Source organism: Spodoptera frugiperda, chromosome 7 (genome assembly GCF_023101765.2).
Source record: "Spodoptera frugiperda isolate SF20-4 chromosome 7, AGI-APGP_CSIRO_Sfru_2.0, whole genome shotgun sequence".
Classification (NCBI taxonomy): Eukaryota; Metazoa; Arthropoda; class Insecta; order Lepidoptera; family Noctuidae; genus Spodoptera; species Spodoptera frugiperda.
In genome coordinates this window covers 10,337,851-10,356,467 of record NC_064218.1, presented here as the reverse complement: position 1 = coordinate 10,356,467, position 18,617 = coordinate 10,337,851, and the positions used below count along the sequence as shown (strand labels likewise).

Here is an 18,617-nt window from a genome sequence, read left to right as displayed (position 1 = left end):
TCACAAACACCATGTTCAGACCAATAGAATATTAATGCCCGTAAATAATAATATGTCACCTAACTGACTCACGGAATAACAACTGTTAAGTGTACATTTAGCGAGCACTGATTCTTTGCCTTTATTACCACACCGCCAACTTAAACATCCACAAATTAAATGATGCGTCAAACCACAAGTTTTCATCACAAGAGAGTGGCTTTACACAAAACGTATTTTCATTTAAATGTGCAATAAAATAAGATCACAAGCACTGCTCATTTTTATGATCTCCTTATCGCGCTATAAATCGTGTGGGGTAGAGTTAGTACCGCGGGCCTCGGAGGAGGGCTGCTATAGGTGCTACACCCGCGCCTGGCCGCCGTCGGCCGGCTTAACACTCCCCCGCGTAAAGTGGGTTTAAAGCCGCACTGATCTACAGCGGGGATGCCGCAAGGAGATACTCTCGGGCCATCCCACAATTTCGACTTGAATATCCGTTTAACGATATGCATTAGGATTCTTGTTTTTATTATTGTTCATGATGTATGTTTTCTAATATGTAAAATTAATTTCAATTTCATTCGAATGAGTTTGAAAATAAGGAGAAATTAGCTTACTCGTAATGAAAAAGGTAGTTTAAATGGATTTTTCCCACAATCGCGCACTCAGATATACACACCCTGCAGGACCTGTTGTCTTGTTGGTGAGGAGGTGGCGCTGCGTGGCACAATGTGCTGGTAACGACGTCACTACACCATCATATTTTATTCGCCACTTTCATAATATAACGGCCGGCAAGGTGCGAGGAGCGTCGCTAATAAAATGCGAGCAGCCGGCGTGAGGCCGCGCGTCTCTTTGTTGTAACTGACATCAGTTTAATATATCGTGTGTGAACAAGTTGCTAAATATTTGAACTCATTGATGGCATGATGTGTTGTCCGTGTCAAATTGTCGTCATTCATCCATCATACATCACTACACCGACATTGATTACTAGTACTAATAACACATCACACGCGCAAATGTTGCAACGATTAATCGCAGCGATTAGTCGTGCAATTATCTGAGAACGTTATTATCTCATAAACCCTTCACTTAATGCAATGAAAAGCTCTATTCAAGTACATCGACTGGTGTAGCCAATAGATGTTAATTTAATACCAAGCAATTTAACTTTACTTTCATTTGCTCATTTGTTCAGATACGTTCAAAAATTACGCTATGTGAAAACTAATCATTCGTTTTGATGTTGCTACTCTTTCTGTTCAATATGATTCATTTCACCCTGAAATCCAATCCCAGTCTAAGACATGTTGCTAACATGTCTCAGAATAAATCAAACATATCACGATACGAACATGAAATTAATGTTTTCATTTCCGCAACATGTTCGTCCACACACATCCTCGCTCCCGTAGCCCGGAGCTGATAGCGTCCCTAGCTCAGCAGAGCTGCTCCAATTAATAATCAGCTCCGTGCTGTGTGCGCGGGAGCTAGTCGCGTGTTCGATGGCCACAAATCGTCGGTGACACGACCATATCTACCACGCCCAGCCTTGTATCTGATGACGAGGATCTGATAAATCTGTGCGGTTCCGGCACTCAGGTCCATTACTGTATGGAATACACGCACACTGCTCTGTCGGTTGGAACACCAACCATGCACTCTGCAGTCAGCCCAAGATGACTGATTGAATAATTTCAATTCAAAATGAGGACTTCCGCAACTCCTTCATTAAAAATTAGATCATTCGGTTACAGTTGTAGTGTGGGACAAAGACTAACAATGATTGATGATTTCTTACATTTCATAACAGACGTAACTACTCCGGAACAAATATATATTTCAGTTATTTAAAACTACCACCTCCATATAAAATACAAAATCTTAGTGAGAGCAAGATATTCCCCGTGAGTCCTGTTTACATGTGTAGTCGGGCGGCGGAAGGCCGCAGTTACGACTATTTTAGTGGCGGTGCAGCACTCGCCGGAAATCTCATTACGTCGTACACTTCAATACTCCTCGTCCTCCACCACGCTGCACACTCACTGCCCACAGGAGCTGGCGTTGTACTACATAATGAGATACATTCATTTCATTCAGAGAAGATATGGGTGTATTGAAGGAAGTGTGAAATGGGTGTCCTCATTGTATCCCTTAGGGAGTTTCATCTGTAGCTGTGATCGTTCTAATTGATCTTAATAGGGTCGGTACTTGGTGCACATCACTGCCTCCTACCACCAACACCAGTGACAAGGCAAAGCATATCAAAACAGTATTAATATCCATAGCATGCCGGCAGTGGGCCCACGCTCTGTGTCCAATAGACTCGGGCTGTACACCCATTATCTGGACACGTGGACAGGCCAGTGTCGGCAGTGTCGCGCAGCGTCGCACGCGGCCCGCGCCACGCGCCTCCCCACATAGCGCGCTGTTTGTGACAACTGTGACATACTGTGACAACTGTGACATGTGATAAATACTACTCTACACATTACTACGCGATAATGTTCTCCGGTGGGTGACACCTATCCATTCCGCCCGATGTCTAACTAAACGTATGTAAACCTGTGCGACGTCGTGTTGTTCTCGAGATAAATCACAACGTTTGCATTTTCTAATTAATGGAATTTTGGATTAGCGTCACCTTAAACTGGCGAAGTTGGCAGGTATGTGATTGTTTGTACAACACGCTAGTAGAGCTCTCTAGTGTTGATTACAATCAAAGTTACAAATATCCACTATACTATTATATTTGTACATCACCTTAATTTTATTCTATAAATTTGGTAAAGAATGTCTCAATTCATTTAAAAGATATTCTTAAATAGTCCACGAGTATGAAGTAGGCGTCAATAGAAAAATGCTGTAATTACTAAACTAATACTTACAACTGGACAGTGAAACCACACAGTGAAGTGAACCCCCCATACAACCACATAGATCAAATATGAAACACTCGACTAAGAACAATAGTATGCAGTCACCTCGGGCCCGGTGGACGCGCGCGATATCAAAGAATAAAACTGTCAAAACCCATTTATATGAATAATGCCTGCTAACAGGGCAGTTTCAGATCTACGTGTCCTTGTGAACTCAACCATCTCCACTTCAGAATAAAGTTTATTCTCCATTGAGGTGTGTTCGTAAAAGTAAGTTAACTGGATTTTTATGGAGCGTATGGTAAGTGGCACTTATGTCGGTTTAGGAGGGAAGTGTGAGGGAATGAGGGAAAGCTTTATGACGCAGATTTAAACTGCACGGCACGGGGCAGGGAGGCTGCACGCAGTCTCGCCCGTACTGTTCAAATATTACTGCTCTCGGCTCCATCGTCATGTTGGGACACTCCTGGCATATACTTGCTTTGATTTGATTTACTATTTATGCTGTAAGTAAAATCCATAGAAAAAATATCACAACTCTATTGTCAAACGTAGTATGAAACTTAAGTCCAAAGTACGTTCCCATTTAATTAAATAGTGGGCATGTACGCAACAAATTAAATCTAAATGTTACTTCTTAAAAAATCCTACCAACACACATAGCTCGTATGCTATACCTATCTTGTATACACAATACGTAGTGGGTGGTTGCTAGGCTTAGTGCCCATAAAAGCGAACTTATTTCCTGGCGCTAATAACCCAGCAACAGATTCAGTTTCAGCGAGCCCTCCTCTATAATTAACGTGAGTGCTAAACCTAAGCGACTACAAAATTAATGAACAATTTATCCTCCCGCAGCCTCGCATTTGTTGATGTAAACAGACATAGATACTCCTTCGACCAGAAAGAACTTCCTGTTTACAAAAAGTTCCAAACTGACACCTAAGTCCCAATTACATCTATGTACATTTCCAAAAGTTCCCTGTCCCACTAAGGCCTAATGCACTGTACCCACCAGCCGCCACGTTCGGCACACATGTGATAAAGCACGGAGTGTTGGCTGTCAGTCAGTCTGTCCATTCAATCAGTGTCGATTGTCGGCGCTCTCACACCTGCCTTACAGGGCCGCCACACTACTCGTGGAGGTACGTGTGGCTTAGAATGCCCTGAACATCATACACGTCCCAGTGAGTTGTTAATAAAATGCCACACGTCAGTGACGTCACCGTCGAGGAGATCACCACAACACCACTGCATCAAGTCGCCACTCGATGTAATTCTGTATCGACCGATGGTGTGATGTTCCGTCACACAGCTTCTGGTCACGAAAGATGATCCTTGACATAATTTAATGGAATTTACTAGAGAGTGCTGTACGACGTGATTGAAAAGGAACAAATCCCTTTTCTAATAAATAGTGGACCTGGCCACAATCCCCGGACAGTGACCGACCAGACGGCCGCGGCTGTAGATTGCGTGTGCGCACCGTCACGGGGCTGTCGAGCAATCAGCTCGCCGCTCGCTGCTCGCTGCGGTTACATTTTCAATTCACACTCGACTAGGAAACGGATATTGTAAGTGACAGGCGAACAGATACGCCGCGTGCTTTATTTGCTTTTAATTTAGAAAGTACGCTATGTGGGAAGATATCGGCCCGCCTGCCTGGCTGCGGTATACACAACAGCTTTGGTTTGCTTCTTTTTGAAACGTCTCAGAGTCACGCATAATGTAGGTAACATGGAGTGTTCAGAAAACAAAAGAAAGAATTTCGATGAACTCTTTGGAAACTTCTTCGATCATCGGATTGTATTTTCCGTCGGAGAAAGTATTGCCTATTGCCCGGTGCGTGGCTTGACACCCAGTATAAGGCTCACTATATGTTACATGGACTTTAATTGTTCGTATAAGACTTTCTAGTCCGGATAAGGATAAGTAAGGATAAGTCATAATATGAATGAGTACTGATATAAACAAATGTAACTTAGTTCTCGTACAGTTATACTCGTACTAGGTACGAACAATGCACACACAGCGACCGCAGCGTGCCCGCGTGCAGGTACACCCCGCGCCGAGCTGACACCGCGCGGTCTGCGGGCGACCGATGTTTATGTTCACCGCTCTCAGCTGCATACGATCTTACAGTTAGCTGAGTTAGCCCACGTACCTACTATACGGTAACTATAAATACATCACCGAGTGAGTGCATAATGAAGTAGAGAAGATACAAAAGTTTGACCATTTTCCATCTTCAAGTAGTCCGTTGACCAAAACCTCGGCTCATTGATATAAAATGCACACAATGATTCTCGCAATTACAATCAGACCCACAATCTGTAGCCTTTTATTCAGTAGCGCGTTAATGTAGCTCCACCGTTACCTCCGCGTCCACTACAGCTGACCGGCGAGCGTTCCCTTTCTATTCACATTGTTATTTCCGTCTAATTTGTCCATCAATTACAACTTGACAGCTGTATTTAAGGAAGTAGAAACTTATCATTAACACTTTTGTTAAGTAACTCAATAAGTGCCATAGTTTGTTCCAACATTCCCAACCGCGTATATTTCGACAGATACTTACTCATTATTTACTTATTTGTAAGTTTGTTTAGTGTGACATAAGGCAGCGGCCGGACAATACCAAGTTAAAAATATTAATTATGAAGTCTACCTGCGATTCCGACAGATTAAAAAAGCATCATAACCATAAAGTGAACTGTTTATTGGAATGAGATGAAACAAACAAGCGACACAAATCGATTGCACCGCGTGCCGCCGGTTCAAGGATACACTCCGTAGGCAGCAGCCGAGGTACGTACGTAGGTACCTACTCTCGATTCACAAAAACCAGTCGAATGACAAATCTAACGCAAAAAATATGTAACAGGTTAACGTAGCGGCGCGACGCACAACAAATTGATCAACGAATTATGAAAATATTTGTAATTAAAAGTTTTAGAACTGGTCGAATGGAAGCACTAAAGTCCGCAATAAAACGTTTGCCATAAAATGAAATGATACGCGATGTTGACTCAATCAGTCAATTAAATATAATTACAACTGGTTCCCGGTGGCTTCTGCATGTGACGTGTGTTGTAAAAGTAATAGAAGCAATGTTTGTGATAACGTGTGTACTGTGTAGACACTAATGAAGACGAGTTACTGAGTGAGTGGTGGACAGCGTGACGATGGCTGCCGGCGGCCGCACAATGCCGCGACCTGCGACCTGCCGCACTTGCCACACTACCCACTCCCACGCACGCCCCGCCCCCGGCCTGCGCGCGCGCCGTGTTGTAGCGCACAGGTACACTACCTTAGTATCGTGTTACACTTTTTATCTTTGTACTCATAAATATGGATAATTTCGATTTCTTACTCCAAATAGGCAAGGCAACCATGATAAACGTATGTAAAATTTTGACTTCATGGCTCATTGATCGAAGGTAATTAATTAGTCGTGACAGAAGTATCTAATTCAAACATGTTTTCTGAGTTGGCAACGTTTATGCAAATATTATCACCTCCTCTTGTGGTCCGACGTACGACCACCGATATGTTTAGTCAGTGTGTGCCGTAGTAACAAGTGCCCTGCCTCCGCCGGCAGGCACCAGGCTGCAGTACTTGAGGCTGGTATTGCCTTATTCATGTCCCAGCGGGTACAGATGTAACTGTCCACGCTTTTTGCGCGCGTTCCCGGTGTCGAGTCCGGCGCGGCGCTGTACCGGGAACACATTTTCTCCGACTACAATAAAAAGCAGGACGGAAGGTCCTGTTCGGTGTAACACTTACTCAGTGATGATATTCACTCGTTTTGTGAAATAACAACTTTACACTGTTTCATTATCGCAATAATATTAACATCAGTTATTCATTGCATCGACATCGTTTTGTTTACATTTAAGAGTTGACACTGACTCTAACAGATCGTTCGTACACTGACTACCAGTGCGTGAGTCATAACGACCTCTTCAAGTAATCTTACACATATCCTATTTAACATGAATTAGGTACTTGTCGAGAATCAAACGTCATTGACGAGATCGATATTAGTAGAGTTAAGCTGTGATCTCTGACACGAGTCGGTGTAGTGCGAGAACAATAACACATGCAGCAGTAGGTGATGCCAGCACTGACCTGTCATGGTGCATGATGTCGGCGCGCACCCAGGGCGCGGCGCCCCACTCCTCGTCGGCGCGCTCCTCCGCGCGCGGCCGCAGCAGCCCCGACAGCCACGTGTACGACTTGCTGCGCTTCATCGCATGCTGCCACCGCTGCCACTGCTGTCACTACTGCCACTACTGTCACTAAGGCAACTGCTGCCACTCCGACACATCACCACACACCAACATTTGTAGTTACGTACACAATCACTTGATACTTTGCACTTTTGTATTTGACTCACATCGCGTCCTCACTGACACTTTACTTCCAATTCTACTTCGAATCACTTGAGTTTCCCGAGCGCGGTCACACTGTTCACTCTATAGAATTTGGCACGTTTGTATATGGCGATGATTGCCCACTGGGTAGCTACTCGGGACTCAAACCAAAACTAGAACTGTATTATCTCGAAACGCATGTAGTATGTAGTATCGGACAGACGTTGCCCGGCCCTCCATCTCTGTACAACAAGGTCCTTATTAGTTTGTTTCGACACTTGTGGCTAAAGCTCTAACTTCCGTCAATACGTCAATTAATTTTTGACTCATTAAAATTTCTCACTTCAACACACAATGATAGAAATACACAAACACACCTGCGCAACTATTCTAATTGGTGCTTTATTGTTGTGTACATAAAGTACACAACAGTTTGTGTGTGAGGCAGGCGGACATTTTGTCTTCTCATCGGAGAAAATTGACGTCTTACGATTGATGGAAAAAAGTTGTGTAAAGGCGCGAGTGGCGGTCACTCGGAGTTCTGTAGGTTGTTAGTGTTTACTTGTTTATATTTACGTACTTGTAAACTTTCATACTTTAAGTATAACAATCGATGAACAAGTACTTGTATTATAATAATTACATTAAATTATAATTAATTAGGCATTTTTACTGATTACAATATCCTAATCAAATTGAAAACCGTTGGAATGTTAGATAATTGAAAAAAGAACTAGCCACATTAAATTTTAACACGTAACCCTAAAAGGCGATGTCAAGTCCAAAGCGTACCCGTTACTCGTACAATACAGTGTTAATCAATCAGTGTGCCGCCAACGTCACCCAGTCCGATACTACACACGTCGCACTGACTGTGCGGCGCACGCGCAGCTCTCTCACTCGGCCGGGTAGCGGCCAGTACCTGCAACAGACGGAACGAGTTAGCGATACTTGTCCGTGTAGTAACTGACACACAGTACTGCCGAGGTATGTAGTGTGGCTCGTACTCGAGCCGACCTCGATATGTGCTCGTTGCAGTGAGTCTGAGTAGATATTGTACAAACAACACGATGTTACAGAGTTACTCTTGAGCACAGGTGTCATACGCGACCACTCCAACATACAAGTACAAAAATATCAAATCATAGCATCAAGTATCGCTACCCACGCCTACAGAGATCCATATTTCCGCACTAACGTGTAAACAAACTAAACTATATACATACATATAGGTATGTCATACTATACGCTACATAAAGCGCACATAGTAGTACTATGAACGCTCTCACAAAGCTCGACTAAGTTTTTTCATTTTAACGTGAAAAGTTGTGCACTTACAGAACTGAATCTAAAGTGTACCGTATTCAAGGAGCGTGTGAATGAATTATGGCGACAGTTGGTGGAGTTTCATTAAAACAAGATTCTTTGAATTAACTGAACTATCGAATGCATGTAAATGTAACTCTGTTTCAAGGCAGCTCTATTGCAAGGCAGGGTGACGTGAAAATTACTGTCAACGTGGATTACTTAGTTGTAGTGATCGCCAATCAATGAAACCTGCACCCGTGCCATATTGTTAGTCTTGGAGTAAAGGAAGTGGTACTACTCGCAGATAAAGGTTAACTTTTGTATCGAAAACAAATGGACAAAGTTTCGGTAGTGGCCTTTCCAACAGTTGTATGAGCCGCTCGATGAGAATGATTTGATTACATCGTGAGCTGTGGTCGTAACATTATTGTATGGAGTGTGGCGAATGTTACAATGTGGGGTACTGGCGGTACTGGCGGTGTGAGGCAACAACGTTAGGGACCATTAAGTTGGTCTTCACACGATATCTGGCCAATAAACCGTTCGGTCACGACTCTTGATAACCGACCATCGTCACCGACACACAGATACAGTGTTGAGTCTGCCCGTACAACAATATTACATTAGCTGATGTACAAATTGATTAATAAGTGACTTTTCAACGAAGTTCTAAGGTGTAGTGTAGGGAGGACGAGCGCCTCGCACCTAGCCGACAGATTTCACACTCCCAACCAGTGCGTGCTGTGTACACAGTGACGTCGGTCCGTCACTGGGGGAGCCTCAACACGAGGTGGCCAGTAGCCGTCATACGCAGCTGGAGGTACATGGGGCACGACAGAGTACTCTACTAGAACAACAGTTTCTCCACAACTGAAACAGCAAACATGCTGACAGACCACCTGTTGGAACTAGTCGCTGTGATTTATGGTATCTTGCCACAGCACAGGTGTTGTTATAATTGTATGTGGAGTGTTTGAGGATGTCCCAATATTGGAAGCGGATGTAGGTCGTATAACTACTTGTGTAGATCAATCAGATCTGTTGCAGCTAACTAGCTGCCGCACGGGTGCTGCACAAAGAACACGTTCTAAGTGAAGTGTAGCAGTATGTGTGCGAGTGCTGGCGCGGAATGCGTATGCGCAATGCAAGGCTCTGGGCAAGGCCGCGAGGGGTCACGTGTGTGTAACCTGCGCAGACGACCTGCGCGGTGTACCCAGAGCTGATAGCTCCCTCATTGTGAGGGCTCCGTGGCGAAACCTAGCCGGAGTAGATACGGGCCAGATTAATGTAAATAAATGTATTGATTATAATTAGTTAAATGAAATGTTAAGTACGCAGATATATGTATCTTATTCAGTTACATAATACCACGACTGATTATAACAAGTGCAGATCGCAGTGCGTGGGAACCATGGTAAAACGAATCTACATGCAAACGTTTGTAATAGTATGGTAACCCGGGGAACACATTGTAAGTCTATGGGGAAATGACACAGCTCTCAGTTCTTGTGCGATCTAACTCGCTCACTTAGTCTAGCGGCTCAAATATTGCTTGTTTATATCATTCTTTAAACACAATATAATAATGTTAGGTTTGTAAATAAAATATTGTCTAAACTTAGTGCAAGAGAACTAGGACTTCACTTTCATAAGTACCAATAGTTTAGTGACGCATCAATAATAATAATTGATCTTCTATCGGAATAATTAGCGTTAAACCCCAGTATAGCTAGTTCTCCATTGTTTTAGTAATGTATGTACTATATACCTACATATATATGAACAACATACTCAGGTAGATACTACAGGTACTCGCACTACTTCAAATATTTACATGCGTTGCGCACTGCTCAGTTCCGTCAGGAGCCCACAAGGCACTCGGGCGGCTCGCTATCTAGCACCACTGGCTCAACGCTACAAACTAACAAACAGACTGACTATCTGTCCGTCTGTCTGTCTGTCACCATTCTCTGACAAAGGTATGTCAACATAACAAGGGCACACATTGTGAGTATGTTTTGCTATGTATATCGTTTACTCATTTACTCGCACTATTGAGCTTACATATCGTACCTACTACACAAGTCTACACTACGTGTACTGTATGTATCACACAGTTGTCGCGTGTCACAAGCACACACACACTTCTATTGCCTGATTATAATTCACAAAATGGTAAAGTTGATACCAATCCACTGTCCCGTGCAGATTTCCACAAGAACAGACACGACAGCGAGTTGATCATGATGTGTGAGATAGCTCGAGCGGCTCCTAGTGAACAGGTTCCAGGGCAGCTTGCATGTGCAGCACATCAGACTGGCAGCAACCACATCAATCAATTAAATGTAGATGGTACAATCATTCATATAATTCGCTATCGCTGATGAAGCCCTTCCAGCCCAGCCCCAAGATGCGCATGCGCACACTACATACTAATCTGATGCAGGACTCTCTCGGTATGTCCATCCGTTTGCCATCCATAAGTGTCAAAACATGGATCGGATCGCTAATAGATATTTGATTGAACATCCGCTGCGCATTCCTGGAAGCAATCTAGTTCTACTGACTGCGGGGACGGAGCTGCCCGTACTACATACATATTTGTTTATACATAAAATTACCTTAACTAAAACGATCGTTTCATTTTACAAATGCCCTGCAACGCTATTGGAGTTACAAGTGTATTACTGGCCTTTTGAGGGGGAGGCGGATTGGACCCCCCAGAAACCTCACTCACAAAGCGAAACACAAAACAGTGTTCTAGCGTTTTCATGGTTGTATCTACTGTAGATCCTGACTAACAAGAGTTGCAGCGGTTTTGAGCGTCACAATATCAGTAAAACCAGATTTGAGAAAGGAGGAAAACTAAAAATTGCACAACACTATATGACTTGGATCAACAGACAGTGCTACAAGCTCTCCTAGTCCTATATCAAACAGATGAGTGATCCTACAAACAGCCAGCAGTCCCTGCTTGCACACAAACACGCGCTGGATTGTATACGTGCGTGCACTCGTCTCGCCTAGACATTGAAACAATAATCCCACACAAACGTATTCATGTGTAAAATGTTGCCACGATACCATATAGCCACATGGTCAAAAAGTAATCAAATCTTAAATAAAGGACAATTTCTAACCCTACCTGCGTTCCGATCACAAAATATGTAAATTGATATCTAAATCTTCTTTTTATATATTCGCGAAATACTAGAGTCGTATTCTGTAGGCCGTAACGTGTACCGAAACACTACGTATTATGAGCTGCGATCTGAGGGCTACGTAATACGCACTACGAGCTACGTACTACGCGCTACGAACCACGTACTACGCCCTACGAGCTACGTACTACGCGCTACGAGCTACGTACTACGCCCTACGAGCTACGTACTACGCGCTACGAACTACGTGCTACGTCCTACGAGCTACGTACTACGCGTTACGTCCTACAAGCTACGTACTACGCGCTACGAAGTACGTACTACGCCCTACGAGCTACGTACTACGCGCTACGAACTACGTACTACGCCCTACGAGCTACGTACTACGCGCTACGAGTTAAGTAATAAGTGCTACGTGTAACGAGCTACGCGCTGTAGTATTTCGCCACAACTTATGTATGGGATTTCACTCTTGTAAATGGCTTAAGATACTTATGCGAATACATTCTATGTCGAAAAAAGATATCTTGAAAGAGCTATATAACGGACCTACCTAAGGTTGCTTACCATCAGATGATCCATTTACTCGTTTGCCGCCTTATACCATAAAACAGAAATAAATAAATTCAATAAAACAATGTACCTCGACTTATAAGAAGCTCTAAGTGTCTCAGCACAAGTTAGTTTTTATGCAATAGAGAATTTTGAACATTTCCTCGAATCGAAGGTGATCGAACTGAGGACTCGACAATAACAGTAGCGGCCACATTGTCCATCCACAGTAACCATTACATGGGTAACTTCAAGTGATGTGAGACTTGGCCCCTGAACCCGGCCGATGTCTCACATGTGTAAGTAACTTGCGAATACTCGTATACTCAGTATCTTTTAATCTTCAGTAGATATACTTAATGACTTTTAAACAAGATTCATTCAAGGCTCCTAAAGAAACCTATTTACGTGCTGTTTGTAAATAGATTTGTTATAATAACTCAATAATCAGGACTTACATTAAACAATATTTAGGGAGTGACGCAGTGCTCGGCGCTGACGCCGATGTGTTTGGCTTATGTTATTTGTTCCTGTACGATGCTCGCGCCGCTACTATACATACATATATATACTAAGTATTTAGATAAGTGTGTGTATGCCGCGTCACGCGTCACACGCCACACGCTGCCCGAGCGCTACCTTTGGCACTGCTGCCGCCAGGTTGGAGTCCTGACTACATCTCTCCTCGAATAGTTATTCAATCAACGCTGTTTCGAACTCCGAATCTTTAAGAAAAGAACTACGAATCTTTAATGGTGGTACCACGTGTGCCACCACATTTACATGTTCCCGAAGAGCGCCACACGAGTTAAATAATGTTTCTTCATCAGACCACAACTCGCCGTTGATCGTCTTAAATGGAATGAATGTCAAATGAAAATCAGCACAATTGTTGGATATCCACGCGTTTACTTTTGTGTGTGTAACGCCACACAGTTGAACTAGCTGCGTCAGTCGATAGACTGGCTTTTACAATGATAGTAGCATACATTTACAATATAAAAGAGATGATGTAGCTAATCCATTCAGACTTCAGTATAGGAAGCGCGCAGACTTACAGAATGCAGCAGTACAAGTCACTTGACAGTGTCGCCGGCGGCGGGCGGCGCCGCGTGCACACACATGTCGTTGTGCAGCGTCTAGTGGTGTCAGCAGAGTGCCAGGCGCTGTACACGGACGGCAGCTCTTCCATCCGCACTCAATGTAGTTCACCTCGTTATCAGCGCCGCGAGCCTACCCCGCAATAAATATTTAATTAGCTCGCTCGTAGCGCGCCACTCACTGCGGGGCCAGCGGCCGGCTCCTGCAGACTCCTGCGCACTACTCCGGCGGTGCCACTGCTGTGCCGTGACATTTCCACCGAGGCTATAAACTTGTTTTATTATTTTAGAACATACATATTCATTGCGTTAGATGCTCTCGAGTAGTCCTACTAGGCGCACGCTTCTTGCCGGCCTTTGTGAATGCGAGCACTCTGGACGTACGTCGCGGCCTCCAGGACATGTCCCGCCGGGCGGAGTGTGAGTTACAGTGAGACCCGTGTGAGTGCCTGCCGCGCCTGCGCCGACGAGGCAGGCACCCTGACTATTGTGACGGCAGAGAGAGGAACATGGCAGAGCTGAACGAGGAGTCGAAGCGCGTGCACCTGGACGAGGTGCTGGGGCAGCTGGGCGCGTTCGGGCGCCACCAGGCCGCCACCATGGCCATGCTGGCGCTCGTGTACGCCACCAACTCCATGTACAACGTCAACTACGTCTTCGCGGTCGAGGACGTCGGCTACAGGTACACACACACACACACGCACAGACACACACACGAACACTGCTCTCAGGAGACGCATGACATATGTACTTGAAGATGCGAGGCACCGCATCACTCATATCTCAGGACTGCTGACCATTTTCTGTTGTTGCTTCGTATGTTGTGCACATTCCACATTTTATCAAACTTTCATACCTAAATGTTTCTACTCCAATCAAACGTAACGTGCAGGCAGAGTCGCGTAGAACGCTTAGTTCACACTTTACGATACATTACGTACATACTATGTTATATTATTTTGGTCGCAACACAATTCTACATTCCTATGTATAGAATTACACCTGTGTCGACTCCAGTGGCAGACTGCGCAACGTGTTTAAGCAAAGCCTATTAAAATAATAACAATTAATACAACATAGAGCCATCCTCGCTTAATGTCAACATGAATACATTAATTACCATAACGAGCTCGCGCCGGCGCATCGCTCACACAGCACATTCCTACACTAGTCCACCAGCCGGGCCACGAGCGACCTGTGTCCGCCTGCCGGCACAACCACATCACACCCAGGCTGTAATGTACAAATAGGACACTGTGCCATGAAATCTCAAATTTCGCTCCATTATTATCCATAAAAAAACTAGTATGTATATTATATTATTATTAGCGCAACAACGACTAATAAAAATAGTGTTAACAAAAATCAGGCTTTACTCACGTACATTAATGGAGAAAAGCTCTACTAGTTTCGAGTCACAGTAGGCTGAGTGACGTCGCCGCGTCTGCGCACGCTGCTCATGAATGAAGAGTTCCTCTGTGACTCGAAACTAGTAGAGGCATTACTGTACGTGAGTAAACCGTGATTTGTAGTTAATTTAGCATGTCGCACGATAGTTATAAACAAAATAACGTTTAATTGCCCACATAAAGTTGATTGACTGATCACTCCCGTCGCTACCGATACAAGTGTATAGTCGGCCGACTCTCGCTCCGTAGATGCCGGGTGCCGTCGTGCGACGGGCCGGACGCGCGGTTCAGCGTGCCGTGGCTGAACCAGTCGCAGCAGTGGGCGGACGAGCCGCTGAAGCAGTGCCGCGCGCCCGTGGTCGCCGGCTGCGCGCGCGCCGACCACTCCGGGGACGAGCCGTGCACGCAGTGGGTCTACGAGAAGCCGGACAGCTTCACCGCAGAGGTTGGCTGCACCCCGACTGATGCAATTATTTATTTCAAGTAGCTCTCTTGACATTTCATTCTGTACAACCTAGCAGTACCTGGCAGGTTTAAACGCAGTTCATAATCCCACAGTCGACGTTATAAAAATAATTAAAAACGTGAGCTTTATTTGCACAGCCCTTGCCACTTTGTCCCACACTTTAGTACTCAGTGGTACGCTGAAACTACTGAACGGATTTAATGAAATTTGTTATACAGGCAGGGTATAAGGGTATAAGCGATAGGAAATATAATTGGTTTACACCTCATTATGTCGGTACGGTTCGATGTTTTAAATAATACTATTTCTTCGGAACCGGCGGTTAATGTATCGCCTCGATTATCACCTGATCATCAACAACAATACTTGTTTACATTAATAACAGATATTTAACATTACCAATAAACATAACATACTCGTATATATTTGTTATCTCCAGGAATAGATGGAATGAAGTAACTGTTTGAAACTCAAACATTCAAATGAATGACATTCACGTAATTGCTTAATTAAATTATCTTGACTAGTCCATAGACAAACATGGACGCGATCCTGCGTGACATTTAACAAATACTAACAATAGCTGAGCACACATTACAGATGCTGTCAACTGGCGGAGGTACGAGTATACCTACACACATAGATAACACTGTGTATGTATGCAGCTACTGTATTTACTGGCATGTACACACCTACAGACAGACGTTGATACAATTAGTTGACAGCGAAATTGGGCATTAATTACCTATTGATGGAGGTGGTTACTGAATCAACGTGTAACGTTACAGTTATCCACGTATCAGTAGATAGCTGGATAGTATAGCTAGTGGCTAGTGATGATGCGTGGTACGTGTTGCAGTTTGGGCTCGCGTGTGACGACTGGAAGCAGACGCTGGTGGGCACCGTGCACAGCTTCGGCAACATGCTGGGCCTGCTCATCCAGGGCCAGATCTCGGACAGGTTCGGCCGCAAGACGGCCGCGGTGTTCGCGGGCACGATGGGCGCCGCGCTCGGCCTCACCAAGAGCTTCGCCACCTCCTTCTGGTTCTACATCGTGCTGGAGGCGCTCGAAGCGGCTGTCGGAGACGCGCTCTCTCCCATGTTCATGCTGAGTAAGGGGTTCCCTTCTAGTTGTTTGCGCGATATTATAATAATGTAAATTATGTAATATTTCAGTCAATGACTGTCCAACATAATCTTCACAGTTAGGCCATAAGTTCAGGCCACAGCCACACACGAACTACTTCACAAAACATTTGTTCTTTGTATCCAGGTATAGAAATAGTGGAGAAGAAACGTGCTGTTCTATTCCAAATGATTTTACTAAACTGTTACACATGCGGCCTGATTGTGATGCCGTTCATTGCGTGGGCGGTGCCATATTGGAGAAACTTCCTACGAGTCATCTACGCGCCGACACTCCTCATCCTCACGTACTCCATCTTCCTGGACGAGAGCATCCGCTGGCTGTACAGCAAGGGCAGGAAGGAACTGGCGGTGCAGCTGATACAGAAGATTGCGAAGAGGAACGGCGTCAGCATCGACGGCACCATGCTGGACAAGCTGGACTACGCGGACGAGGAGACCAAGACCGGCGTCAGCGACAGGAAGCTGCTCTTGAAGACGTTCAAGTCAAGGATTATGATGCAAAGGTCAGGCCACTTCAACGCTGTTTTCTTTAAATATTGGTTTGCTCTGACTCTCTGTAATTTTTTTTATCAAATCTCGCAATAACCAGAGCGAGCAATCAAAAAGCATTTTTTTTTTTTGTAAAAACAAATTGTTTCGTTTAGTGACAGCGTCGGCTCTGACCGCTGATATGTCTCACTGAACAGTTTGAGCCACATGTACATGATCGTTGTCTCTGGGCGCAGGTTCCTGGTGTGCATGGTGTGGTGGTTCACCATCACGCTGATAAACTACGGCATGATGATCAGCGCGGTGCACATCGCCGGCAACAAGTACGTCAACTTCTCCCTGCTGATGCTGATGGACATTCCCGCCAACGTGTTCTACTGGCTGGCACTCTCCAAGTACAAGAGGAAGATACCACTCCTCGCGTCCTTCATAGTTGGAGGGATATTTTGTATCTCACAGCCGTTCGTGCCTAAAGGTGACTGAAGCGAGTAGTAGTAGTACATTAGTAAGGTGGTGAATGTGAAATGAGTTGGTGGTGGTTGCAGGGTACGCGTGGCTGGGGCTGACGCTGTTCATGATGTTCGAGATGCTGGCCACGTTCTCGTACAACATCGTGTACATGTACACGTCCGAGCTGTTCCCCACCTACACCAGGAACTCCATGCACTCCATCTGCTCCGCCATCGGCCGCATCGGCTCGCTGGTGGCGCCGCAGACACCCCTGCTGGTGAGTTACTCCTGGTAGACTAGCTTCCACCTCACAATCTGCTCCATATAGGTAATATTTATATAAAAATAATATCCAATATTTATCTATTGGATACAATTAATTAACACTAGGTTATTCAAACCAAATGGAGTGTATTTTATTTTTTCAATGGATAGTAACATTTCAAAGAAAATAATATTCTTATGTTAAGTAATGCCTCATTGTAATTGCAGATGTCGTACTGGTATGGACTGCCAACGTTGCTGTTCGGCGTGACGTCCGTGATGGCGGGCTCGCTGACGCTGCTCATGCCGGAAACTGCTCGGTCCGAGCTGCCTGACACCGTCGCAGAAGCCGAACGGATCGGACGCAAACAAATGTTGCCGGAGCAACAGAGCCTCACGCAGCGGAACAGGAGACGAAGCTAGGCACCGTGTCAATGTTGCGAGGCCGCGCGGTCGTCCACTGTGCAGCGTGCAACAGTTTGTCATGTCGTACGTGCTGCACTCCTCGTGCTTCGGATGAAGCCTACGCCTACCTCCTCTCATGTGATATGTATAAACGTTCGCTTTTATCTCGAATTGATCATAGTTAAATCATTTCTTATAATTATATTTACAAAGTTCTTCTGTTGTTACTATAATTTTAAGTTGATATTCAATATTAAATTGTTATTCTAAGTCAAACAGATCAATTATCCCTCCGCTTTGAGTTTATATTTACAAAGACGATATCCTAAAACAGTATCCCGTTTAAAGCGAATGTTTGCTGAGTGACATCTCTCGTACATCCAGGGCGCGGTGTGTTTGAGGTCCGCGGTCCGGGCGCGGTGTGTTGGCTCAGCAAACATGGCTGCTAGCACCTATTGTGGATGCATTAGCGCGCCGTGTCGCCTTGTGTCTGTGTCTTTGCTCCAATCAATACGATGGAAGATCACTGTGACGCTCGAAGGGCAATAATTAGTCCTTTGGAAATTAAAATATTTTAACTCGGTATCGTTACGCAGACTGATTACACGCAAACAAACGAAGTAG

General features: G+C 44.7%; 1 protein-coding gene and 1 long non-coding RNA gene across 2 annotated transcripts; one reads left to right on the top strand and one right to left on the bottom strand.

Moving 5' to 3' along the window:
• Positions 1-11,383: 11,383 nt before the first annotated feature.
• Positions 11,384-13,309, bottom strand: LOC126910836 (uncharacterized). The gene is made up of 2 exons (XR_007705404.1): positions 12,052-13,309; positions 11,384-11,896 (listed from the first exon to the last, which is right to left on the bottom strand). It is a non-coding gene; the product is annotated as an uncharacterized LOC126910836 (long non-coding RNA).
• A 74-nt stretch (positions 13,310-13,383) lies between these two features.
• Positions 13,384-18,287, top strand: LOC118265729 (solute carrier family 22 member 1). Its single transcript, XM_035578828.2, has 7 exons — positions 13,384-14,043; positions 15,020-15,215; positions 16,096-16,348; positions 16,510-16,888; positions 17,111-17,349; positions 17,420-17,601; positions 17,817-18,287. The coding sequence occupies exons 1-7, from the start codon at positions 13,871-13,873 to the stop codon at positions 18,009-18,011; spliced, it is 1,617 nt and encodes a 538-aa protein (XP_035434721.2). The 5' UTR covers positions 13,384-13,870; the 3' UTR covers positions 18,012-18,287.
• The last annotated feature ends 330 nt before the right edge of the window (positions 18,288-18,617 follow it).

Coding starts and splice junctions, on each gene's coding strand:
- LOC118265729 (XM_035578828.2), top strand. CDS start 13,871: ATGGCAGAGCTGAACGAGGAGTCGAAGCGCGTGCACCTGGACGAGGTG. Junction 14,044..15,019: donor GTCGAGGACGTCGGCTACAG/GTACACACACAC, acceptor CTCGCTCCGTAG/ATGCCGGGTGCCGTCGTGCG. Junction 17,350..17,419: donor ACAGCCGTTCGTGCCTAAAG/GTGACTGAAGCG, acceptor TGGTGGTTGCAG/GGTACGCGTGGCTGGGGCTG.